The sequence below is a fragment of the Gymnoscopelus braueri genome, assembly GCF_963280865.1.
Source record: "Gymnoscopelus braueri genome assembly, chromosome: 12".
NCBI classification, from domain to species: Eukaryota; Metazoa; Chordata; class Actinopteri; order Myctophiformes; family Myctophidae; genus Gymnoscopelus; species Gymnoscopelus braueri.
Genome location: NC_137614.1, coordinates 10369499 through 10396492, shown reverse-complemented (window position 1 = coordinate 10396492; position 26994 = coordinate 10369499). Strand labels below are relative to the sequence as shown.

The following is a 26994-nucleotide window of genomic DNA, read 5'->3' as shown; positions in this document are numbered from 1 at the left end:
GCGCCCCCCACTGTTCGGGAGACGAACATTCGGCGAAAATAGCCTTCGTGTAGATCTGCTGTTTTCGCTGAATGTTCACCCCCAGAATTGGGACACCATACCAAAATGAAAGGAATCCACTGGCTTAAAAGCAAACAAACGACCTTATAGGGGTGTTTATAAATGTCAACATGTGCACTTTTAAGGCCAGACCGCACCAATGCAACTAGTCACAACTCCTTGCAACAAAACTGTTTTAAGGCCAATCCTTGCAACTTCCATTGGGGATAATGGTTGCAAGTGGTTGCAAGTAGTTGCATGTTGCAAGGAGTTGCATTGGTGTGGACTGGCCTTTAGGCATTGTAAATGTTTTCTTTATTGTTAATTCAAGACTTTATTTCCATATAAGTAATAAGTAATGTAAGTAAGTATTACTAAGTAAGTGACAGGATTATGTTGTTAATCTGTGAAATGGGTTAGGGACAAAACGCAAGCTCACTAAAGTCCAACACCTTGCTTTGATATATTGCCTATATAGCCTAATTAGTATTACGCCTAGGCATGGGTTTGAATTGCCGAATTTTACGGCCAGTTTTAACCTCAGTGCCCTTTTACTAGGCAAAGTCCTTTTAATATCTCAGATTGTATTTGCTATGTTGAAAACATGGCCTCAAGCGAGTTTCTTTTTTTCATTTCTGGCAGACAGGACTAACAAACACCCTGCACGCCTGCAAAGAAAATAAGGTTTTAATGGGAAACACAACGATTCAGTCAGGAGACCATCATTAGAACTCCGTAATTATTGACAAGATATCCGTGCGGAAGGTCTCTGGAAGAACTCTGGGATCAAGGTCTCCGAGCCAAAACCTTTCCTATTAAAACGTAGTTTTAGAATTTTAAAGACATTTGTTTGCGGGATTTTTATTTATTTTTTTGCGGTGATTGGCTCCTGGTCTTCTCTTAGGCAAGCATCGATTTGTAGGTGTGCAAAACGTCTTGTTGCTTGTTAAAAATAATATGGTGTCATGGTTCATGAGCATGGTTATTATCACGATCTAGTTATAGCCCCAGAGTTCAGCTGCTTTTCGGGACACATGTGGGGCCTTTTTTAAATAACCCATTCAATCCGGGAACGCATCTGTGTCATTTTAGATGTCTTTGGCTATTCAAGCACCGAGTGCCGCGCTATGAGCTTGTAGATCTGCATTTGTTTTTGAAAAATCTTAATTTTTTTGGGGTAAATCTTTGAATATATATATTTTTCAAAGCAAACATTTTAACTCAAATCTTTGCTTCTGTGGATTCTACCAATGTCTTCTAAATCCTAACAGTTTTGAAAAAGATTATGTTGCTATAATATCTGGTGGTTCTCAACTTTTTCATGTCAAGGACCCCCAAAATGAAATGTATTTGGTCGCGGACCCCCATCTAAAAATATTTTGTTCCAGGGACCCCCAGAAGCAAAGATTTGAGTTACAAATGTTTGCTTAACAATATATATTCAAAGATGTGTACACATTTTCACGATTAAAACAAATAAATAGAAGATCTACAAGCTCATAGCGCGGCACTCGGGCACTATGAGCTTGTAGATCTGCTATTTTTGAACAGCCAAAAGAAATCTAAAATGACACAGATGCGTTCCCGGATTGAACGGGATAAAGACGATCATGGACAGACCTCGCTGACTCACCGACTTGGAACGGAGTGGAGAGAGGAGCTTAGCGGGTGGCTTAGTATTCTGTTGACAAAGCTGGCTCGCGACCAGAGTGTCTGTCACCCTGAAGATTCATGTTGGGAATGAGTCATGATGACATGGGCCTGTGCGGTTCATCATAGCTGATAATCACATCGTTCTTTGTGCACAGGAATGCTGTACGCGCACACCAACGTCTTTGTAGTGGTGCCGGTATACACGGCAGAAGGATCCAAATGATATAGTCTTCAAGAGACAATAAAGTGGCCGCACTGCACATCGGTAGCCAATATTTTCTTCTGGTCACGCAGAGTAGTACAAACCAACGTTTCGTCCCTTCTTCAGCGTATGACACATCATACCCTGAATCACATAATTCTTAACCCATTAAGACCGGGAACGCATCCATGTCATTTTAGATTTTATAGCTATAAACCTAATTTTATACTTTGACTATTCAAAAATAGCAGATATACAAGCTCATTAGCTCATAAATCATGAACATTTGTGCAAATCTTTGAATATAAATATGTTTTTAAAGCAAACATTTGTAACTCAAATCTTTTCTTCTGGGGGGGTCCCTGAAACTACATTTTTTGAGATGGGGGTCCGTGGCCAGATACATATAATTTTGGGTGTCCTTGACATGAAAAGGTTTGAGAACCACTGATATTAGTAAGTGTTTCAGAAAACTGTTAGGATTTTAGAAGACATTTGTAGAATCGGCCTCAAGTCTTAATGGGTTAACATACATCATAATGAGATGTGTCCTATTTGTAACTTTGAAGCTTCAGTATGAAGGGGATATTTGATCAACTTGTATCAACGTGTACGTTTTAGTCATTTAGTCAATGCCAATTCCCCCCGTGTATATAGATATAGTCACTGTCTGTCACTGGCTGCCAACAACCCCTACTGGTTGGTCTGGGGAGGCTGTAAGACGACCACATGTCTCCTCCAAAACACATGGAGTTGCCAACCGCTTCTTTCCACCTGACTTAACCGGGATAGCGTGACAGCATGCGGAGGAACATGTTATCCCTCCAAATTCTGAAGGATTCTTGAAGGAACTGTACCATTAAAACAATTCATTAAGATAACACTAAACTTTTTGAAAATGTTATACAAGTACCTTTGTACGTGTTAAACCTGCTTGTCAATGCATCACTAGTACAAGTCTACTCTAATTCATATGCCGTAGTGTGACGGTGTCGCTTGCTGCCGTCATGCTATTGGGTATAAATTAACCACTTCCATCCCGGCGTCCCTATTTTGGGCCAGTCATTATGGCCCGAAATTTTAAGAAAATGTCAAACAATGTAAAAATGTTTTTATAAAATCGTAACAAATGACAATCTAAACTTAACAAAAAACATGGCTTAACGACTTCAACTCTTATCTACTTATGGTGTCCCCCAGGGCTCTATACTTGGTGTGCTCTTTTTTTTTACTTTCTACTCCAAATCTCTTCTGATTTACAAGCTCACAATGTGTCGCAATGGGACGTGTTGTGAGCTCGGAGATCTGCTATTTTCACCGAATATTTGCCCAGAATAGGGACACCGCTAGAGTCCACCGGGTTAAGTGGTTAAGCTTTAGATCTATACAGTGCTAGCACTATACACTGCACTGCACTACACACATGACATGCTGTGTCTCTGTGTTGTCGTATAGGTGGATGCCGCCATGCCATTTGGGTGCCTTGCCCTGCGAGATGGGCGGACGTACAACAGCATATCTGATATCACCGACAAGTATGAAATTGGACAGGTCCTCCGGGCGTAAGTATACAGTTGTTCAATCCTTGTGTTTTTCCGTTATTAAAATGACTTATTTTCTATTACACACCCCATGAAGCCTTGAGTTCATAGAGATTTTTTCGTTTTTGTTGCATTCCTGAGACAATAATTTGATGACCGGCGGGGACTTGCAGAGTCTCCTACTGACTGATGACCCGGTCATCAAATTATTGGCTTAGGAATGAGACAAAAACAAAAAAAATCAAGGCTTCATGGGAAAGAAAATAAGTCATTTTTGGGTGAACTGCTACTTTAAAGTAAGCCCCTTCTCTATTCTCCTGGGCTTTTATGAAAGCATTTCTGTACTTGCAAGTGATTTACTGTCTTTGTACTCTTTCCCTCATCAGTCCTTTAAAGTGTAGTTGAATTGGAGCATTTTAATGTGTTTGCCACACTTTGACCAAAAGAAAGAGGAGATAATAGAATGAGGCTGCTATCCAGCCCCCAGACCCAATAGAAGGGCTATTTTATTTTATTCATTTTTAACCAAGCAATTGACTATATATTTTTTAGATCATTAAAATACATGAATCATAGTGGAACGTTATAATTTATTCCGTTTTAATAGTCAGTTTTTTGCCGGGAGAAGGAAAAAAAAATCTGTTCAACATATTTTAAAAGCTGTGAAAATCTCCCTGCAGCATCACCAGCTGAATTCTAACCGTGTTCTTGTTCTGAGTACTTCATTATGTTCCATGCACACACACACACACACACACACACACACACACACACACACACACACACACACACACACACACACACACAGGCGCACACACAGGCGCACACACACGGGTGCACGCATGCATGCCATGTATGCACATTTCAGTATAACAGAACATATGGCATCGCCAATATCTGGTGCTAAAGATCTGTGCTCTGTGTATGAAACCCAATACACATACATGCACAATGACATGGTCTTATTTATTTAGATTCAGGTTCAGATAAGGGTGAAGGGTGTGCTTGTTATTCTTTGTTTCAACAAATGATTCATTTGACATGACATCTGACTAGATCCTTCTGAATGTGTGACAACATCACAGACAAGATGTGAATACAAAAAATGTAAACACTTGAATATTATTGCAAGGTTACTCTCTAGTCTAGTGGAATGAAGGATTCCATATCTACTAAATGAATTTAGATAACGTATATATATACCCTTTAAATGGGTTCAGTCATATAGGCAAACATTCAGCCAAAATAGCAGATCTACACGCTCACAATGCATTGCATGAGCTTGTAGATCTGCTATTTCCAGCGAATTAATTTGGTGTAGAGGGAAAAAAGGAGGGGTCCAAGTATATATAGACCCCTGGGGGACCCCGATCAACTAAGAATATAGGGTTAAGTGGTCAAAGTAAAATAAATATATTCATGAGAAAAACTAAATGTAGTCTGAAGTTAGTTCATCAGTAATGTATGTAGTGTGTGGATGTGTGACTGTGAACATGTACTGTATGGGTTGTACGAAAACAAATCCACAAAATAGTGGAGGACAGCCAGGCTCTGTTTCTGTCATTCAAGGAGGGGAAAAACTGACTGCTCATAAGCACCTAGAGTATATTTATAGCTGAGCGTTCACACCAACCCAGGTATCTATCAGCCATCACCCACAACAAGCGTCTCCCCCCCCCCCCCCCCCCCCCCAGATTCATTAATATGTTGCGATGTTATCAGGCAGAGAGGCTGGTTTAAACTGTTCCAGAGCAATCAGATCACATAACGTTTCAAACGTTCACACACGAAGAGCACCAGCGATTAAAGTGTGAGATCAAATCCCCCTGAACCATTAGTAATATGCTTCTGGAACTCATTCAGATTCCTTTCCAAACTGGCGATTTTTTACCATCTTGTACTCTTCACAGTCCTCAGAAGAGAGTCGAGTAAACTTCTTGTGCTTTTCCTGTATAGCGATGTTGAAGACGTCACCATTAAAGTTTTGCTGCTCGTCGGTCCAGCTTCTTGAATCACCCACGCACTCAAACATCGTCATTGCCGTTCACTTGAGCAACAACCGCAAATTACTTGCAACATCAAAATGCGTACCGGTGGCTACCTCACTCAAAAGCAGAAGCAGACATCAATGCCAGGTTTTGCAGTTCCCGAGACAATTTTAGTTGCTCGTTGTTGTATTCAATTATTTACAACTCCTTTTCATGTTCTGATTTCAAAAGCAGCAATTATTTCTGCCGTGCGAATGTCAAGCAAGAAGCCAGAGATGTACTTACACCAATCTTACCTCCCCCATCCATCAGCACACCACCTTAGCCTTCAATGCTGAGTAGTCTTCCTCAACTGTTCCCTTTATGGTACATTGCTCCAGAAACTCATCAGAGGGAGACTAAATGAAATCTTCCACAGTGTTAGCCATGAAAACCAAATCTAGCAATCTAGAACAGGGATTCCCAAAGTGGGGTTCGTGCACCCCTTGGGGTGCATGAGCTGCCTCTAGGGTGTTGGTTCTCAAAGTGGGGTCCGGGGACCCCCAGGGGTCCTTGGGGGGGTTCCAGAGGGTCCCCAGCAAAATGTGTTATTATTGCGTCACAATAATTTTAACCTTTTATACTTTGGCTATTCAAAAATAGCAGATATACAAGCTTATAGCGCGGCACCGAGTGCCGCGCTATAAGCTTGTAGATCTGCTATTTTTGAAAAATCTTGAAGATTCGTGCAAATCTTTGAATATATTTCTTTTAAGGCGAACATTTTAACACAACTCTTTGCTTCTGGGGGACCCTGGCACAGCATATTTTCAGATGGGGGTCCGCGGCCAAATATATGTCAATTTGGGGGTCCCTGGCATGAAAAAGTTTGAGAACCACTGCTGTAGGGCAGGGGTGGCCGGTGGGCAACTTTGATGATGGAGAGGGCCTCTATATTTCCACACTCACTCCAGAGGGCCACATTTCATATACTGTCAGGCAGACAGACTCTCGTATTTTTTTTGTAAATTAATGCCATACTTCGCCATTCTATGTAACACAAAAGTAGCAAAAATAGCCGATCTACAAGCTCAAAACGCGTCGCGTCGCGTTTTGAGCTTGTAGATCTGCTATTTTTGCCATTTTTTATTTGGAATCCAGATTATTTTTTGTTATACTGTATGTAAATTGTATTAACTTAAATACAAATACAAATTTTAATACTAGTCATTAAGCTACTAATATAGACTGAAGTAATGAAAGCGGGTCATGTTTGCATGTTTGGAATTGTAACAGCTGAAATCAATAATATATCAGTATTCCGATATTAACCTGCGGGCCGCATTAAGTGAAGGTGGGGGCCACATGTGGCCCCCGGGCCGCCAGTTGCCCATGTATGCTCTAGGGGCGGTGCACGAGAAGAAACATTTAATGGATGTAATAATAATTACACCATTAAACCACCAAATGGGATTTTTAATGAAGTAAAAGCATGCAATTAAAACATTTCCTTTGTACACTTTGGTAAAAGTTTGATCCAAAATTAAAAACTTACATTTTAACAAATTAATGTACCCAAAATGCACTTCAGCACTTCAGTCATATAAAAAAAGTATTTCTTTAATTTAATGGGGCTTAATTATGACAGCATTTCCCCCCATCTCACCTCATGATGGCTCTCTGCTAATGAGCCTGTGCCTGTTGTCCCTGCCCTCACCCTTCCTCTTTGCTATTTCACATGGACGTTTGTAAAGCACAATAAAGCACATTGCATTGCCTTGTTGTTGAAATGTGCTATACAAAAACACTTTCCTTTCCTTGCCTTGTGTGCAACTTTGTTGCAATTAATTGAAAATGTATCACAATGTAGTTTCAATTTAATTCAAATGTGCACATTTCTGTGCTCTCGTAAATATTTATTGAGTGTTTTAATGTGTTATATTTTATGTGTTGTGATTATTTGTGCATTTGTGATGATGCCTAGGATAGGGGGTGCATCAGCCCAGTTGGGATGTAGAAGGGGGTGCAATGCCTAAAAGGTCTGGGCACCGCTGATCTAGAAGATAATCAAAGGTAAACTATACAAAACCTATACCGACTATGATGACAAGTGGACAAAAGAACCGGAGTCTCCCCACCCTAAACTAAATAGGATTAACTAAACTAACTGAATTATCCCGTCTCGTAAAATAGATACTTGTTGTGGGTACTTATATTCACTGTCACACAGTGGCACTGGAGGGCAATTGCATGCAAAGCAACCCCCCAAGAAACCCTGGATGTGATCCCAAGTAAAATGCTTTAGTTGAAAAAATATCTATCATAAAAAACCCAACCCGCAAGTAGAACCTGCACGCCTCACATAGGTGCCAAAATAATGGCCACACAATACGACTGAGCCCAAAATGGATTCGAAGACTTGTTTTTTATCGCTGACCCATTTTTATGGGTCAGAGACTTACGGATAAATATCCAATTTGTTTTCGTTTCCTATAAAAAATATATATATAGATTTAAAAAGATTATATATAGATTTAGATATATTTATAGGTGAGCAGTCACACCAACCCAGATATCAGCCATCATACTCAACGAGTCATTATCCAGAACCCAGCAACCAACCCAACAGTACAAATGCAAGACACAAAACATAAGCCTATTTGTCATGCGTGCTAGTATGCCTGCACCTTCCTGCACCTTCTTATAGTCATTATATCCAAATACACAAGCCTGCACGCACGCATGCACGCGCGCACACACACACACACACACACACACACACACACACACACACACACACACACACACACACACACACACACACACACACACACACAGAAGAGCGCCTTGCCAGTGTCAGTAATCAATAAAAGGTGAAACTATATATAATTTATATACATCAGTGTGAAGGTGAGACCTTAAGCGCACGCACGCACGCACACACACACACACACACACACACACACACACACACACACACACACACACACACACACACACACACACACACACACACACACACACACACACACACACACACACACACACACACACACACACACACACACACACACACACACACACACACACACGTCAGTGCACCTTGCCATGGGTCTGAACACAGTCCAACACGATGTCAGATACAAATCTCAGAACACACGAACACACACCAATTACAGCTATCTGATCCTAAGCCAGCTTTAGCGAGAGCGACTGATGATCAAAATCGATATGAGCATCAAAAGATAAAGTGCGTAAGCCTGCTCCTAAACTCTCGCCGACACTTCAACCTACTGTGACATTTCATTGCTTGGTGAAGAAAATGAAGGTATGCAGCTTTCTTGGGTTTAAAATCCTCTTAACAGACCTTGTATTGAACTGTACTTCCCTGTGCTTGTCTTTGCAAACTGTTAATAAAGTATTCAATCAATCAAAGTGCATGGAGCTGGGTTTGACCCCCTCACCGTCGCTTTTGCTATCGCCAATTCTATACATTCAAACGTATTTCATCAACATGGGTTACAAATTGGCATTCAAAATATAAATAAAATAATAAAATATAAAGTATCTGCTGTGCTGTGCTGTGATGATGACGATGATGATGATGATCATCATGACGATGATTATTATTATTATTTACATCAGGGGTCTTCAATATTTTTCAGGCCAAGGACCCCTTAGCTGAGAGAGAGATGAAGCAAAAAAAAATGCTCCTTTTTCCCTCTACACCAAACCTCTTTGCAGGCAAATAGCCGATCTACAGAGCTTGTAGATCTGCTTGTTGAACTGCTATATCTGGCTATTTTCGGCTAATGTCCCCCTCAGAATAGGGATTCTAGGATTGAAGTGCTTAAAACTGGTTAGTAACTCTGAGGACCCCCTAAGGGTCCCGGACCCCTGTTGAAGACCCCTGATTTAGATGTTATTGCCTTTGGGTGAGTTCTGGACCTGGTCTCTTTCTGGCCCGGTTCCGCTGTAGTTTGAGCCTGCTGAACCAGCAGAAAGCAGAAGACCCCCCGCTGAAGACACCCATATCTGATTGTTGTTGTTATTTACTGGAAATATCTTATTGCTTTTATTCTTCCACTGGGGGACATTGTTCTGGGCTGTTCTGGGTCCAACAACCCCAATCCAATTAAAAGTGATTTCACTGCATTTCCTCAAGGGGCCCCTGTGCCCTATGATTCACAAATTTGAATATTATGTACTGGATATTTTAGTGTGTCATATTCTCTAGATGTGAATGAATATGATTGGAGTTTAATTGTGTGTTTCTAGCCTGGCATGGCCAGACTAATATCACTGCGTACAGTGCGTAGATATTAGTCTGGAACTTCGGTGTGTAAGCTCAATTTCCAAGGGCCGCCTACAAACAGATTCAAACGTCACAACAAAATGTTTTACAAAAAAGTACATTTACTCAAGTACTGTACTGTCAAGTACAATGTTTAGGTATTTTTTTTACTATACTGGAGTATTTCCAATTTTCTGTACTTTTACTTCTACTCCACTACATCTCAAAGGCAAATATTGTACTTTTACTCCACTAGAATTATTTGAAAACTTTAGGCACTAGTTACTTTGTAGATTTTGATTATTATTACAAAATATACATTACCCACTTCAGCCCTATATACATTTCAGCCAAGATTTTTATAATTTTTGTACATTTGAAAACTTGCAGTATTGATACTTTTACTTAAAGTAAAGTAAAACATTTGAGTACTTTTTCCACCACTGTGGAATAGTGGGCCCTGATTGGTCACCCACAACTCTGGAGTGAGCGAAATGTAATTCAATAATTCAATGTAGTGCTAGACCAATCTGCCCAGGGCAAAGAAAATGTTTAGCTGTGGCAGATTCGTCTGGTTTCCAGGCTAGTGTGTTTCTACTTCTCCATTTCCCACCTCTCTAACATCTGGGGCCATGTTTTATCTTCATGTATTCTTATCTGCTTCATTCTGTAGCTCATGTACTATGTCTATGGATTGATTTGTCCAGGAAGGAGTTCTGTGAGCTGTGCCTGGCCAAGGACAGACGGACAGACAAGGTGTATGTCTGTAAGAAATTCCTGAAGAAAGACGGTAGAAAAGTCCGAAAGGCTGCCAAGAACGAGATCATGATCCTGAAAATGTACGCAAACGGTCAGACAACTGTGTAGACGGATCCATATCGTCGCTGTCGGGCAGAAAAACGTCCCATCTCCATATTTGATATTCGTTCGTCTTGCAGTGTTGCACAAAAGTAGTGAAAATAGCAGATCTACAAGCTCACATGTTTTTAAAATGATAATTTAAAAAAGGAACTGTTTAGTAGTACATGGTTTCTACCCGACAGCGCCGATATGAGAAAGGGAGACAAGGCAGATCTAGAAGATGATTCTGTTCATCTAAATTTCATGTAAAATTCTTGTATTTTCCTGTTTCCATTCAAGTACAGTATCTTCTCCTGCTTGCTAGCAAGTTAAAATCACACTCCTGTGTGTGTGTGTGTGTGTGTGTGTGTGTGTGTGTGTGTGTGTGTGTGTGTGTGTGTGTGTGTGTGTGTGTGTGTGTGTGTGTGTGTGTGTGTGTGTTTCAGGGTGAATCATCCAAACATCCTCCAGCTTATCGATACGTATGAGACGCGTAAAGAATACTTCATAATCCAGGAACTGTGAGTGATTTTTTCTTAGACTGTCTGACTTCATCGTGCTTGTCTTGTCATCTGTCCAACAGTATGCGTGTGTGTATGCATGTGTGTATGCATGTGTGTGTGCATGTGTGTATGCATGTGTGTGTGTTTGTGTGTGTGTGAGTGTGAGTGCGTGCGTGCATGTGTATTATATCCCTGTCGGGATGTCAAAGACATTTTTTCCCCACAATTTCTTTTGCCATTCTTATCCCTAAGCCTATAACCCCAAGCCCTAAACCTATCCTCTAAACTCCTAATCCGAACCCTGACCCCAAACAGAATCTTTTACTATAATTGTAACCGTAGCTCCAAAGGTCTTTCTAGTTTAGATTAGACGTCATTGTCCAAGAGGGATATTTGTTTCACAGCCTGTTCCACATAGAAACACGTGAGAAACAGTAGCATACAATAAAATATACAGGTAAAAAAAAAACATACATAGAATCTCCAAAATACATTCATACTTTCTAACATGTCACTGACACAGTTTAAAAAGAGAGAGGGAAAAAAAACAGCGCTGCAAGGATCAGTCAGTGGCCCTGATAGATAAGTGCTCTTTGGTGATACAGGTAGGAATATTATGAACAATAAAGGGTTTTCAAATAAGTACTGCTTGATTCCAAAAAGGTGTGGACTGCAAACTTACAAAGAAAATAATTCCAAGGCACTCCGTCTTTGGTGAAAAAAGAAAGGATTTATTTTGAGCAAGGCAACAAATTATGACTTGACACCATAGAGGTATAATATAACTAGAGGGCGGATTGCCCCGCCCCCAGCTATCATTTCAATTAATGTGCTCAGTGGCGTTTTGAAGCACCCGGAAGGCTGCCGGAAGTAGAATTATTGATTTGTTTTTGGACACACATAGAGTTATGAGCATGCGCACTAGTGTCCTTTTTGTGTCCTACGGCAGCCCGGTTGCCAAGGAATGAACGCGAGATATTTATTAAATCGAGATGCATATTTAATGCATATGTAAATGCATATGTATATATGTATAATATGTTTACATATTTATATTTATATATGTATATATATATATAAATATCTCTCAGTATGTTTAGCTCGTGCATGTATTTCTCCCCGCCTGCAGTTCCAGCTTTGGCCACTGGGGTGGCGGCTTCAATGTTTCTCAGCAACTCTGGGGGCTTGCTTGACACACTTTACTTAAAAACTCCTGCTAAAGCAACATGTTTCCCATCTCAAAGTTCTATATCTCTGTCCGGATGGCATTAACCCATTAACGTGTCTGTGTCATTTTAGATTTCTTTGGATATTCAAAAATAGCAGATATACAAGCTCATAGCGCGGCACCAAGTGCCATGCTATGAGCTTGTAGATCTGCTATTTTGAAATATACATATTTTTAAAGGGAACATTTGTAACTCAAATCTTTGCTTCTGGGGGGTCCCTGGAACAAAATATTTTGAGATGGGGGTCCGTGGCCAAATATCATATCATTTTGGGGGTCGTTGACATGAAAAAGTTTGAGAACCACTGATATAGCAACAAAATAAAACTGTTATGATTTAGAAGACATTTTGTAGAATCGGCCTCAGGTCTATAGGTTAAATGAAACTTGTCGTCATCGGGCTTCAAAATGTCCCCATAAGTTTTTCTTTCTGGGTTTAATATCCCGATACACAGTGCAGTACTTTGCTCCCCTTGTGTGTAGTTAAACGGACACACACACGCGCGCACGCACGTCAGCTCCAGGGCCAGGGGTGCGATATGACCGGCTATTACCAGTACGTGTTCTCTGCTTCGCCCTCAGGGAAGAACGAGCGTTAGATTTGATGAGATATTTGCTCTTGGGCCCACTCCCCATTACTCACTTTCTGCTAAAGCTCTGATCCGCCATAAGAGAGTCTCTCTCAACAGAGGGCCTATAGCTGGATCGATTCCGACAATAGATCCTGGCCCGCCTAGCTTGTGACTAACATATACTGTAGGTTCACAGTCAAATCCTCCGTGTGAATTGAACTCCATTCGGTTCCATTTGTGCGCTCTTATAGGAGTTAAATTCACGCTGTGGATTTGACTGTGCAACAGAAGCAGTGGTGGAAAAAGTGCCTTTTTTTTACTTAACCCATTAAGACCTGGGACGCATCTGTGTCATTTTGAGATTTGAGCTAAAAAAGCATTATTTTCTCTTTGGCTATTCAAAAATAGCAGATATACAAGCTCATAGTGCGGCACCGAGTGCCGCGCTATGAGCTTGTATAGCTCTGCTATTTTTGAGAAATCGTGAAAATGTGTGCAAATCTTTGAATATATATTTTTAAAAAGTGAACATTTGTACCTCAAATCTTTGCTTCTGGGGGGTCCCTGGAACAAAAATATTTTGAGTTGGGGGTCCGCGGCCAAATACATATCCTTTTGGGGTCCTTGACATGAAAAAGTTTGAGAACCACTGATATAGCAACATAAGCTTTTCAAAAAACTGTTACTTAATGGGTTAAGTAAAAGTATCAATACTGCAATGTAGAAATACTCTGTTGCAAGTAAAAGTCCGGTAATCAAAATGTTCTTGAGTAAAAGTACAAAAGTATTGGCATCAAAATATACTTAAAGAACCAAAAGTACTCATTATGGAGAATGTCCCGTTTCAAGTTTTTAAAATGTGTAAAACATCTTTTGAAAATAACTGATCTACAAGCTCTTGTGAGATTGTAGATCAGCTATTATCAGGTAGCTGAAGTATATATAAGGCTGAAGTGGTTAATGTATGTCTTATGATAATAATCTAAATCTACAAAGTAACTAGTAACTAAAGTTGTCAAATAATTGTATTAAAAAGTGCAGTATTTACCTCTGAGATGTAGAGTAGAAGTAGAAGTATTGAAAATTGGAAATACCCCAGTAAATAAAAAAATCACACCCTGTGTGAAGTGGGCGGTGTCTTGCTAGCTAATCACAATACTGAATGGATAAATACATAAATGTATATTATACAAAAGATAAATACATTTATTGAAACACTCTTTATGATGGACGAAACCATAACTTGAAAAAAACAAATTTTTGTTTTTTTTCAAGTTATGGTTGCTTATATAGGGCTATGCACATGTGTCATGTGACACTGGCCAATCACAGTCCTGAATAGACTGTGATTGGCCAATCACAGCGCAAGATAATTCTACAAATTTCCTGGGCCCAGATCACAGCGCAGGAAAATGTACATTTTTCCAAATCTCACTTATAGGGGCGGTTTCACCGCCCAAAAATCACACCCTGTGTGAAGTGGGCGGTGTCTTGCTAGCTAATCACAATACTGAATGGAGTCAACCAATCATGTACAAAAGATAAATACATTTATTGAAACACTCTTTATGATGGACGAAACTATAACTTGAAAAAAACAAATTTATGTTTTTTTTCAAGTTATGGTTTCTTATATAGGGCTATGCACATGTGTCATGTGACACTGGCCAATCACAGTCCTGAATAGATTGTGATTGGCCAATCACGGTGCAGGATAATTGTACAAATTTCCAAACCTCACTTATAGGGGCGGTTTCACAGCGCAGGATATTTGTACATTTTTCCAAAACTCACTTATAGGGGCGGTTTCACCGCCCAAAAATAAATACCTCAAAATTGTACTTAAGTACAGTACTTGAGTAAATGTACTTAGTTACTTTCCACCAGTGAACATAAGTACATGCACTTTTCAATATGTGCGGCTGTAATCCACACAGTGATATTGTGTGTGTGTGTGTGTGTGTGTGTGTGTGTGTGTGTGTGTGTGTGTGTGTGTGTGTGTGTGTGTGTGTGTGTGTGTGTGTGTGTGTGTGTGTGTGTGTGTGTGTGTGTGTGTGTGTGGGGGTGTGTGTGTGTGTGTGTGTGCGTGTGTCACATGCACGCACGCACGCGCGCGCGTGCGTGCATGTGAGACTGTGTCCGTTGCTGTGTTTTACCCTTCTCGTCTGTTTGTGTTCATGCTTCGGTTCCTCGCGGCGGTGATATTGCTCCTGCTCACTACATGATAATCACACCAATAATTCACTGTCTTCCCAAAGTTAATCAAGTCGTTCAGAGGAATGAGCCACAGTCTAATTTGTAAATTGCTCGGTAGGGTTATGTCTTTGGGTCTGAAGAAGAGGCTTATTGCCTTACTGAAGGTATTAACCAAGTGAAGTATGGTGGTTTTGATAATTGCATTACTCAATGTGTTTAATGGGATCATAATATGCTGTACAATGGAGTCAACTGGCTCTCGTTTCTATTAAGCCTGAGTGCTACTTAGTTGCGCGCGAGTGTCGTGCACCACCAAATAACAGATCTACAAGCTCTGCTTTTTAGATCTGCTATATTCGTTGCATGAGAACCAGCACACACTGTAGAGGCTGTAAGTATAAAGCAGCCTCTATTATAAGCAGGCTTAAGTATAACTGTACCTGTGAATTGTGTGTGTGTGTGTGTGTGTGTGTGTGTGTGTGTGTGTGTGTGTGTGTGTGTGCGTGTGCGTGTGCGTGGACACAACAGCGCTACAGGGGGAGATGTATTTGACTGGATACTGGACCAAGGGAATTACACAGAGAGAGATGCATCCAATGTCATCAGACAAGTGCTGGAGGCTGTGGCCTACCTACACTCTCTCAACATAGTTCACAGAAACCTGAAGGTACACAATAACTCTCTCTCTCTCTCTCTCTCTCTCTCTCTCTCTCTCTCTCTCTCTCTCTCTCTCTCTCTCATATTTTCTCCCTCTCTATTTCCTCTGCTAGTTTAAAGGTTCATACAGGGCCAGGTTTACAACTCAGGGCACACTTGACATTAAAGCGCGGATTGTTTTGAAAGGTCTAGCCGAAGATATAGACCAATTATTTGTTTACCAACATTGAGACTGGACGCACAGGTGATTGTTTCATGCAATCAATTGCCAACATATTGTTTCGGGGTTTCGCTGGTTTCAGTTCATTCAACCTCCTCTTGTGTGTTGGCTAGTGAGGCGCGTCCTAGCGAGACCTGATAGAATGGGTTTCATTTGGTGCCGGCCTGCGCGCGCATACTGGTTCTTATCAGTGTGACGTCGTCTGTTAAGGGGTCTATTCCCATGATCAAAAAAAGATTGATCTCCGAACAAAATTCAAATTATCCATGTTTGGCAAACGATGACTCCGTTATTCCGATAAGTTCCGTAACATTTTAATCACTTTGGTCAAAGTGTAAACAAATGTGAAGTCCAAAAATTCATGGAACAAAATGCTATGTTTATGTACGATATATGGCTTTGAAATGGCATGTATTGTAATTTCAGTTGTGCGTGTGAGTGATGAGGAGAAGTAGAAGTACTAAAATGGTAATTTGGATTCAATGAACACAGAAGAAAAACATTAAGATGATATAAAAGAGATATAAAACACGAAGACGGTATGAAAGAGATATATTTGGTGCTTTGTTTCACAGCAGAAAGTAAATTTCAACGTTTTGTCAACTGACTCTCTGTGGAGATAAAAGCATTACAAATGCAATACAATCTTCAGTTAACGACTCTGCCTCCGCTGTCTTTTAACACACACACACACACACACACACGCACACGCACGTGCACACACACACACACACACACACACACACACACACACACACACACACACACACACACACACACACACACACACACACACACACACACACACACACACACACAAGAAGAAACATTATCTTCAACCATCTTTATCACTTCTATCTGAGTGGAGTGTCTCATGGCTTCAGACGCCCCCCACTGGTAGGCATCGGAACTTCACAAATGTCTCTGTTTTACCTGTTGGCAGGAAAGTTAAAATGTCTCATTTGGATCTTTTCTTGGGCCAAAAAAGAACACAAACACACAGATCACTGAAGAAATAGATATGAGCTGCTCTCTTTCAAGCCAATGCCTCCAATGCCTCTCTTTAAACTGCTTAATTGTGGAGGAATAATGACATAATGTCATTATCTATTCTACTGTATGACATAACAGTTAATCTAGCTGCACATTACATTTAACCCATTAAGACCTGAGGCCGATTCTACAAATGTCATCTAAATCCTAACAGTTATCTGAAAAACGTATGTCGCTATATCAGTGGTGCTTAAACTTTTCAATGTCAAGCACCCCCAAAATTATATGTATTTGGCCGCCGACCCCATCTCAAAATATGTTGTTCCAGGGACCCCCAGAAGCAAAGATTTGAGTTAAAATGTTCACTCACAGAACAGACATGCAGTACATGTAAATAGATGTTTCATGCACAAAGGACCAATGAACAAAACGGTTCCTTCTCTTTTTCTTAATACTGCTGCTAGAAGAAGCACTGCAACTTAACTAGAATCCCTGTCAGGAGTCAGCTGCACCCCTTCATCCATGCACTCCATCCTCCGGCAGCTAGAGTGGCTAAGTTGCATCACTATTTGGATTGCTAGCTAGTTAATGTTAGCTACACTGCCTGAAATACAGTTTCATTTCCTCTTTAAAAACAACAGCAGCAACACGGCATAAGCTATAAAATGTGTGAGTCAACTCCCAATACACCAGACCTGAAAAAGCAAAGGTGAAACACTGACTTAATCTGATATTATTCAATAAGCCACGGGACACTTTCGGTCTACTTGCGTCAAGCAGACCTAGACATTCAAAAGCCAGTAAGAGCATCGGCTTGACATCATCTCATCTGACATTGATTATTGAGGTCAGCACACATCGATCAAACTGTACATCACCAGAAGGCTTTACAGGAAGCCTTTGTGCGTGCCAGCGTATGTGCGTGCGTGCGTGTGTGTGCTCGCGTGTGCGTGCGTGCGTTCGTTCTCTGTACGTCCAGAAGATTACTGAACCTGTCTTTCATTCCATGCAGCTGGAGAACCTGATGTACTACACAGAAAACAACCACAAGAAAGTGGTTCTGCGAGACTTCTACCTGTCCAAGTTTGAGAACGGTTCCATCACAGAGCCGTGTGGAACACCAGAATACCTTGGTAGGCAACTCCCTCTCTCTCTCTCTCTCTCTCTCTCTCTCTCTCTCACTCTCTCACTGTATTTATGTCTATCTCCTCTACCCTTTTTCACGCCTTCTACTACTGTTTATTTTTTTGTCAAGAGTGACTTTGGGCATGGGTGGGAAAGTTACTTTGAAAAACATTGTAAACCTGTGATGTGACGATGAAAGTGTTTCTGATTCAGAGATTTGTTAACAAGAAGAATAAGAAAGAAGAAAGACATCAGTTTTATGAATCTATTTTATTCTTAGGGTGTACACTAATTTCATGAAACGATACGATATTGGGCTCACGACATCGATACGATATCGATACGATACGATATATGGCACTTTTTTATTATGAAAATATATGGGGGGGAGGGGGAAGCAAATGCAAACAAATATTTCTGTTCTTCATTATTCAGACATGCAAACTTGTAGCTTTTCAGCTACAATAGCTGTTTTGAATCCAAATAGGGCAATAGTGTGACACCTGACCCGAAAAAAAACAACATGTTGTCACCCTTTTCACCTCGGGCTGTTTGCATGCCTGATTATTATTATTGTAAAAAAAAAAAAAAAAAAAAGATATAAAACGATATTTTCTTCCCCCAAAACGATACATATCGTCACGAAAACGTATCGCGATATATCGTGGGACGATATATCGGCACACCCCTAGGGTTAAATGAAGGCAAAACAAAGTACAAAAACTCCGCTCTGCGCCCAGGACAAATAAAGGCTGGGTATGTGATAAATCAGTGATTCTCAACCTTTTTCATTTCAAGGACCCCCAGTTTGATATACATTATTAGGTCACAGACCCCCCCATTTGATATATTAATGAGCATATCTACCTTCATACACTGTAGACGTCATTTCCTTCTTTACGTAATGAACCTTCTAGGAGTGAGGATAGAGGAACTAGTACTGTACTTAAGTACAATTTTGAGGTACTTTTACTTTACTGGAGTATTTCCTATTTTCAATACTTTTACTTCTGCTCCACTACATCTCAAAGGCAAATATTGCACTTTTTACTCCACTACAATTATTAGAAAACTTTAGTAACTAGTTACTTTTTTTAAATTATTATTACAAAACATACATTAACCACTTCAGCCCTATTTAAACCTTGGCTATTTGAAAATAGCAGATCCACAGGCTCACAACACATCACTCAAGTACATTTTGATTACCAGACTTTTACTTTTGAGCGTGTCTACATTGCAGTATTGATACTTTTACTTAAGTAAAATAAAGAGTTTTTCCACCACTGGACCTCTCAGACTCAGCCCCTGTCTCTCTGAACAGGGGTGCTGTGAGGGCATGTGCTTTGGCCCAGTGCCCAGCAGTGAAAGTTCTTAATAACCCTGTGTCACATGATTATTATACAAATAAATAAGCAAATGAGCTGAGATGGTGACAGGCAGGGGGGAAAAAAAGAAGAAGAAGAGAGATTGAAAAATAAAGGTCCAGTTATGCGGTCCGGAAGAATGACGAATGTGGTTTAATGGTCTGTAAATGGAGAGCCCAGATTTCCAATCAGTTCACCCTCCCTCCCTCCCACTGATGCCTTTTATGGCCCACGGCTGCCTTAACCAACTGCATTCACAGACACACACTCAATCCAATGGCGGAGACCACCTGCTCCTTATGCCCAAAAGTAGTCTATTGAATGCTTTGTCCATTAATCGAATAGTTGAGAGGCTCATTTTATTTGTATTATTTTTAGATTTTATGTATCAACAAATCGACAGATAACATATCTATCTATCTATCTATCTATCTATCTATCTATCTATCTATCTATCTATCTATCTTTATCCGTCAGTCTCTATGTCTGTCTGACTATTTATCTAGCTGTCTGTCTCTTTATCTATCTATATCTATCTATTTATTTACCTATCTATGTACCTACCTACCCATCTAGCTCCTGAGGTAGTGGCTCGACATCGATATGGCCGCCCTGTGGACTGCTGGGCTGTGGGCGTCATTATGTTCATACTGTAAGTCTCCATCAAACATCGCCACACTAACAAAATCTAGTCTGACAGCAAAAACACACACTAGGTTAACTATCCCGACATAGTTTGTTTCTCTTTACGAAGACACAATGCCAAGCATTTTTGCCATACGTTTCAAAATCAGAATACACTTTATTATCAAGCAGTGCACATAAATTATTTTATCTTTTACTTTACATTGTAGAGGAAAGCTCAAGGTCCAAGCATTCCATAGCCAGCAACGACTTCTAATGGCTGTATTGTTGAGCATTTGACAAATGGAAACTTGCATCTATTGGTTGCATTCTGCACAAGGACATTTGTTTTGGCCTGTGATGCCTTTAATGCAGGATTACTGACTAAGTGGCATGTAGGTCTCACATGAACCAAACGAACCGTAGCATCCCTATTCTGAAGGCAAACATTCTACAAACACGCAATGGTCATTCATGAAATGATGCACGTTAATGGACAGGTATATATATTCATGAAATGATGCACGTTAATGGACAGGTATATATAGTCCCAGTCTGGAACTACTATACCTGTCCATTAACGTGCATAATTTCATGAATGACCATTGCGTGTGTCATTCAGACATTTGCTTAACAGCAGAAACAGCAAAAAAAAACGCAAATAGCCGAGCGAGGACACGGTGTGGGTACATCAAGAAAATTGACCGGAGACAAAACAGGCAGAACCACTTTGTGCAAGTTAAAATATATATTCAGATTAAACGCTCTGAGGCATGTAAACGAGTATTACTTTTATTTAGCGTCCATGTAAACACAGTTCAGTTGGAATTTCTGATCTGAATGACTTAATTCTGAAAGGAGAAATATTGTCCATGTAAAGGGCAGTCTTGTGAACATGTATTCAGACAGTATACTTTTTACTCAAGTAAACTTTGAATTCCAGACTTTTACTTGTAACATGATGTCTGATGATAAATTCTCTTCCTTCCAGCCTATCGGGGAACCCCCCTTTTTACGACGAGACAGAAGAAGAGAACACAGACCTCCACAATCGCATCATCTTCTGCCGTATCGTGGCTGGAGAGTACGAGTTTGATTCGCCATACTGGGACGATATCTCACCTGCAGGTACACAACTAACCCACTAGAGGGTGGTAAAGACTTAGCTGAGATTGTTGAATGACATCCAACCAGACCAGTCTTCACTTGGAAAAACAAACTCACTTGAACTTAGTCAGTGTTGTAAAGTAACGAAGTACATGTACTCAAGTACTGTACTTAAGTAAAATGTTGAGGTATTTTTTACTTTAATGGAGTATTTACAGTTTTCTGTACTTTTACTTCTACTCCACTACATCTAAGAGGCAAATATTTTACTTTTACTCCACTACAATCTTGAAAATAGCCGATATACAAGCTCACAATGCGTCGCGAAGATTTTTATACATTTGAAATCTTTCTGCATAATGAGTACTTTCTACTTTTGGTACTTTAAGTACATTTTGATGCCAATACTTTTGTACTTTTACTCAAGTACATTTTTAATTCTGGACTTTTACTCGCAACAGAGTATTTCTACATTGCAGTATTGATACTTAAGTAAAACATGTGAGTACTTTTTCCACCACCGAACTTAGTCATGGAGGGTGTCGAGTCCGGAAATGCGACTTCATAACAGGCCGGATTAGTGTATGTCTCTCCATGTGTGTGCTTCCAATGCTGAAAGGCCTTACTGTCGTGGTATCCTGTCACATTACACAAAACATGATGGGTAGCATTCATGATTTAGGCTACTGATATCAGGTCTTATGGGAATGTGTAAACTAGTGATTCTTAATCTTTTTCATTTCAAGGACCCCCAATTTGATATGCATTTAGGCCACAGACCCCCTCATGATACTTCTTTCTCTTTTCTCTGGGACCACAATCTATCTACATTGTAAAATCCTCAGTGTTAATTTAACTCTTGAGAGTGTAGATTTGTACACTCTCAGAGCTGTCTGTAGATCTTGTAGATCTCTTTTTACCGCCATACGATGAAATATAAATTGGGCTTCAGCCAGGCCATATTATGCTCCTTCCTTGAGTCGTGAGTCGTGAGGACACGAGTTCGAACCCCGACTCCTGTCATGTCGTGCCTGTCTCTCCTCTTGCTGCCTTGGTCTCCTGTCTCTCTACACTCTCCTATCTGAAATTGAGCATGAAATGCCAAAAATAAATCTTAAAAATAAAATAAAATGAACACATATCCATCCATCTTCAACCGCTTATCCAGAGTCGGGTCGCGGGGGCAACAGTTCCAGCAGAAAGCTCAAGACTTTCCTCTCCTGAGCAACATTAGCCACTTCCTCCTGGGAGATCCCGAGGCATTCCCAGGCCAGTGTGGAGATGTAATCCCCCCCACCTGGTCCTTGGTCTGCCCCGGGGTCTCCTCCCAGTGGGACGTGCAGCGAGGACCTCCCTAGGGAGACGCTCGGGAGGCATCCGTACTAGAACACATATCAGTTCAACTTAAGTGAATTCAGTTGTCTGTTATGTTATGTTCAGTTGTCTTGTTATGCTGCTCATCCTCTTTCAGCCAAGGAGCTTGTGTGTCGACTGATGGAAGTGGATCAGATGCTGCGAATCACGGCACAAGATGCACTGTGGCATGAATGGTAACTAAGCACACACACACACACACACACACACACACGCACACGCACACGAGCGTGCTTGCATACACACATTTTCGGGCACACACTCACTTTTTTATGTATGCTGTGTGTAAGGATTGCAGGGAATGGGGCATCAGAGAAGAACCTTAAGGATGGCGTGTGTGCCCAATTTGAGAAGAACTTTGCCAAGGCCAAGTGGAGGGTAAGAACTCTCTCTATCATTATCTGCTTCTCTAATGCCAATGGTTTATGATGATAAACGATAAATACAGACAATACAATGTAAAATCCTGTGTGTTGTTTATTGTTAATATAAACAATTTTACCTCTGTGTGTACAAATGTAACCACATGGACCCATACGCGTCCATGTTGTTACATTTGTACACTCTCAGAGCTACAAATGGTTACATTAATTTAACACTTTTACTCTGTATGCAGGTAGAGATAGTAATTGTGCTAATTAGTCCAAATGATCACCAACGATGATTGTGTTGTTTTATTTGTAACGATGATCAGAATAGATTGAGCTGTTCTTCTGACTCAGTGTATAGTTCAGGACAGGCATCTTTATGACCGTCTTTGGAATTCACAAGGGCTTTTGATATGTCTGTGCAGTGGTTCCCAAACTGTTTTGCTTTTTACCCAAACTAGTGAAAATAGTGGATCTACAAGCTCAAGCTTGTAGATCGGCTATTTTCACTACTTCTTAAAAGTGTTGTTTTCCCTCTAATTAATGGATTTCTTTTTTATGGAATTATTTACAAACGTTTGAATTTGTTTTTAACATTTTTTGCATTTTTTTTTAATTTTTAAGAAACAAAAAATAAACTGGTAATTACTCGTGACCCACAAAAATCGGTCTGCGATCCCCGACCCACTGTTTGGGAAACAGTGCTTTAGTGCTTTATCAGTGGGTAATGATGTTAATGCTGATTAATGTTGATCACGAGAAGGGAGGAGGGTGATGACTGAGAGTGAGGAAGGTCACGCTAATATAGTTCTGATGTTACGACAACATGAATAACGTCTATTATTAACCCTCTTTCTCTCTCCCTCCATGGCATGTGGTTCCCAGGAGTTGAAGGTATCGTAGCTCCACTGTGAGAGAGAGAGTGGGGGGGTCGGAGTTTGGGTTTCAGACTCACGGTCTGTCTGGCATGACACAGTACAGAAGCATCTCTATCATGGCTGATTGGCCTCGCTAGCATTAAGCGTTTTTTTGTTGTACCAATCAACAGTACACTAATTAAACTAAATCCTAATTCACTAATGCAGTGGTTCTCAAATAAGGACCCCCAAATTAATACTGTATGTATTTGGCCGTGGCGTGGACCCCCATCTGAAAATATTTTGTGCCACAGACTCCCATACAAGATTTGTGTTGTACAAAATATTTAAAAAAAATCTAGATAAAAAAAGATAAGAAAATAGTAGATCTACAAGCTCACAACATGTGGCATCGGGACGTGTTGTGAGCTTGTAAATTGGCTATTTAAAAAAAAAAGATGATGTATATAGGTTTAAATTTGTTAGACTTATTTTAACATTTTGCTGGGGGACTAGACCACCTGGAACCCCCGCAAGGATCCCTGGGGGGTGGTCCCTGGACCCCACTTTTGAGAAGCACTGCGCTAATTATCCACCAAAAAAAGGAAAATTGTGCCATAGAGATGTGTCGATCATGTCAGATTGGTGAAGCCGCTGCCCACAAGCTCTGGCCCCGCCCACTGTCGCTCAGCCTGTCCCAGAAGAATTCCATCCACTCTGCCCCACTTCTTTCTTCACTGGATACGACTCAGATGTTCAAAGTGGGCCCTCTGCTCCTTTCCTCTGCCTTAATCTGCACTAATCTTTTAAACTGGGTGGTTGACTGCAAAAAAAGAGAAAAAAATGAAAAATCTGTCTTGTTTATATACAAAGATTGGTGTGGTTAAGGAGAAGCATATAAGGGGAAAGAACAGAAGGACGCCACTGTGGACTATTGTGATGCAGTGATGGGACTATTCAGCCCTCTGTCATTCCTCTGAAAGTGATTCCTGGCTCACCGCCCCATACTGTGTCTCAGTGTCACATTCTAGTCGTACTTGGAGCCATGCAGAAGCTACCCAGTTAAGAAATACATGTTACCAGTGATATATATCTGTGTCCAAATGGCTTTCCACTTCCAGAGAATCAGTGACCTGGTCTAAAAGAAACAACTTTCGAGGTCACTCTCTCTTCCTTGCACCTTAAGTGTTTGTAGATTGATAGGAGTCGGGATAAATGTGAACATGATGGAACGTCCCTCTGATTTGAATCTATCTGTTCATCTATCTTGACCAATCAACAAACTATCAAGGGGTAGCTTGGGAGGAATGGGTCTATACGGGTTGTTTGAAACCAGTACATATCTTGACATATAGGCTCCTGGAAGTACATAGTAAGCACTAGTCTCTCCATAGTGTTCACTTCACTAGAGTCACATGATCAGTGCTTAATATGATGTTGCCTAATCATGGTGCCTTGATGGGCTCTTAGTAATTTGCTTGACTTCAGAGCTTTTAATAAATGATGCTTGGTCATTAAACAACTAATATCCAAATTGTTTGTGTTTATGGACAAAACTGTACACTTCTCACTGTCTTTACCCTCCTCTGTCTGTCTGTCTGTCTGTCTGTCTGTCTGTCTGTCTGTCTGTCTGTCTGTCTGTCTGTCTGTCTGTATGTCTGTCTTGTCTGTCTCTTCTTTCAGAAAGCAATACGTGTCACCAACTTCTTGCAACGCCTGAAGAACCCAGAGGCCTTGGCTGAAAGTTCAGGGGAGGCACAGAGGGGAGATAGGGGAGGAGTGGATGAGTCTCAAGGTACTATTAGTAGTGAGACTCAGGGACGTCAGCGAGACAGTGAAGGAGAGGGGACGTTGAGTGACGTGTCTTTAGAGGTTACCGTAGAAAGTAGACCAGCAGATATAGATCAGGAGCAGGAGGAGCGTGATATGGGAGTTGTGCTCAGAAGAGAGGAGGAGGTAAGAATGGCAGCACGTCTGTCGGTAGGGATTTCACCTTCAGATATTAAGGAGCCTCCATCCCAGCCTAGCCAAGTGAATGTAGTGCCAAAGCCTGCTGAGGTGGAGCCTGATATGTATGGGGGGGCAATGACAGCTGCTAGTGGTGATGGAACCCTAAGAAGTTCTGCCAATTTGAGTCAAAATAAATCTGCATCAGAATCCACACAAACTCCACTAGTGAGCCCTGATCCTCCCAGTGTCCCACCAGCCCGTGTCCCAGAACCCTCCTTAGCCCCTAATGTTGAAAATAAACACACAGCGACACACACCCCTGACGCCAGTAGCAGACGTAAGACGGCTGCAACCCCCCATGGCCCAGCACCCACAGCCCTCGCGGCTAATTCAGCTGCTGCTGCTGCTGTGCCTCCATCTGAGAAGAGGCCAGCCACGCAGGGGAAGGAGAAGGATGAGGGTGAAGGAAGCTGGTGCCAAACCCAGCTTCCAGAAGCAGTGGCAGAGAGGCCTGCTGGAGTTTCTGTAGCATCAGGAGGAGTGGGGGCTGGCGCCGGTACGGATGCAGGACTCGAGGTGATGTTGAAGAGCGATGCTAGTCCCCTAGTCAGAAGGGATAGGGATGACAGGGGAACAGACAGGTATAGCGCTGAGTTTAGTACAGCCAGGGGAGGTGCCACAACAGGACCGGTATGTTACTCAATAGGCGGCTCTGCTAGCTTGGGCCGAAATGCTACCCCGTACAACCCAGATGTTGGCGGCGTAGGGCTGGGGCTGGCGGCGGGGTACGGAACTCCGTACAGCTCCCTATACGCGAGCGGAGGAGGGATGGGCATGTATGGGACCGGGTTTGACCACGGGGGCATGGGAATGGGAGGGGTGGGGGGCGACCGCGCCACAAGCGATTGGCAAATGGACAGTGTGATCGAGCAGATCGAGAAGCAAATGGCCGCCGTGCTGGAGAAGATCGAGGGAGACATGCCCTCGCTGCTGGAGCAAATCAGTGACTGCCCCGTGGAGACGCAGCGCGTGCTGAGCGCACACGCCTCGCCCACCACCTCCCGCGCGCGCTCTTCACACCACCCTTCCGCCGGTGCTCTGTCCACCACTGCACCACCTCTTCCTACTTCTCCCAGACCCCCGCTGCCTTCTCTCCCTCACCTCACCATTCCTCCTCCATCTTACCCACCACCCTCCCCACCCACACAGTCCTCAGGCCAGGCCACACGAGACCACGAGGACGGGGACAGGGAGGGACAGAGGGGGGCTGCTCCTTCTAGCCAGTCTCCCAGAACTGGGATGGGCAGAGGGCTGTGA

General features: G+C 41.6%; 1 protein-coding gene across 1 annotated transcript; it reads left to right on the top strand.

The window, feature by feature from the left end:
* Positions 1-1917: 1917 nt before the first annotated feature.
* Positions 1918-26994, top strand: camkvl (CaM kinase-like vesicle-associated, like; the record flags this gene model as incomplete). Its single annotated transcript, XM_080443794.1, has 11 exons — positions 1918-1957; positions 3350-3456; positions 10404-10535; positions 10983-11057; positions 15564-15702; positions 17918-18038; positions 19974-20049; positions 21013-21149; positions 22600-22678; positions 22793-22880; positions 25411-26994. Exons 2-11 carry the CDS (start codon positions 3362-3364, stop codon positions 26992-26994), a joined length of 2526 nt encoding a protein of 841 aa, XP_080299920.1. The 5' UTR covers positions 1918-1957; positions 3350-3361.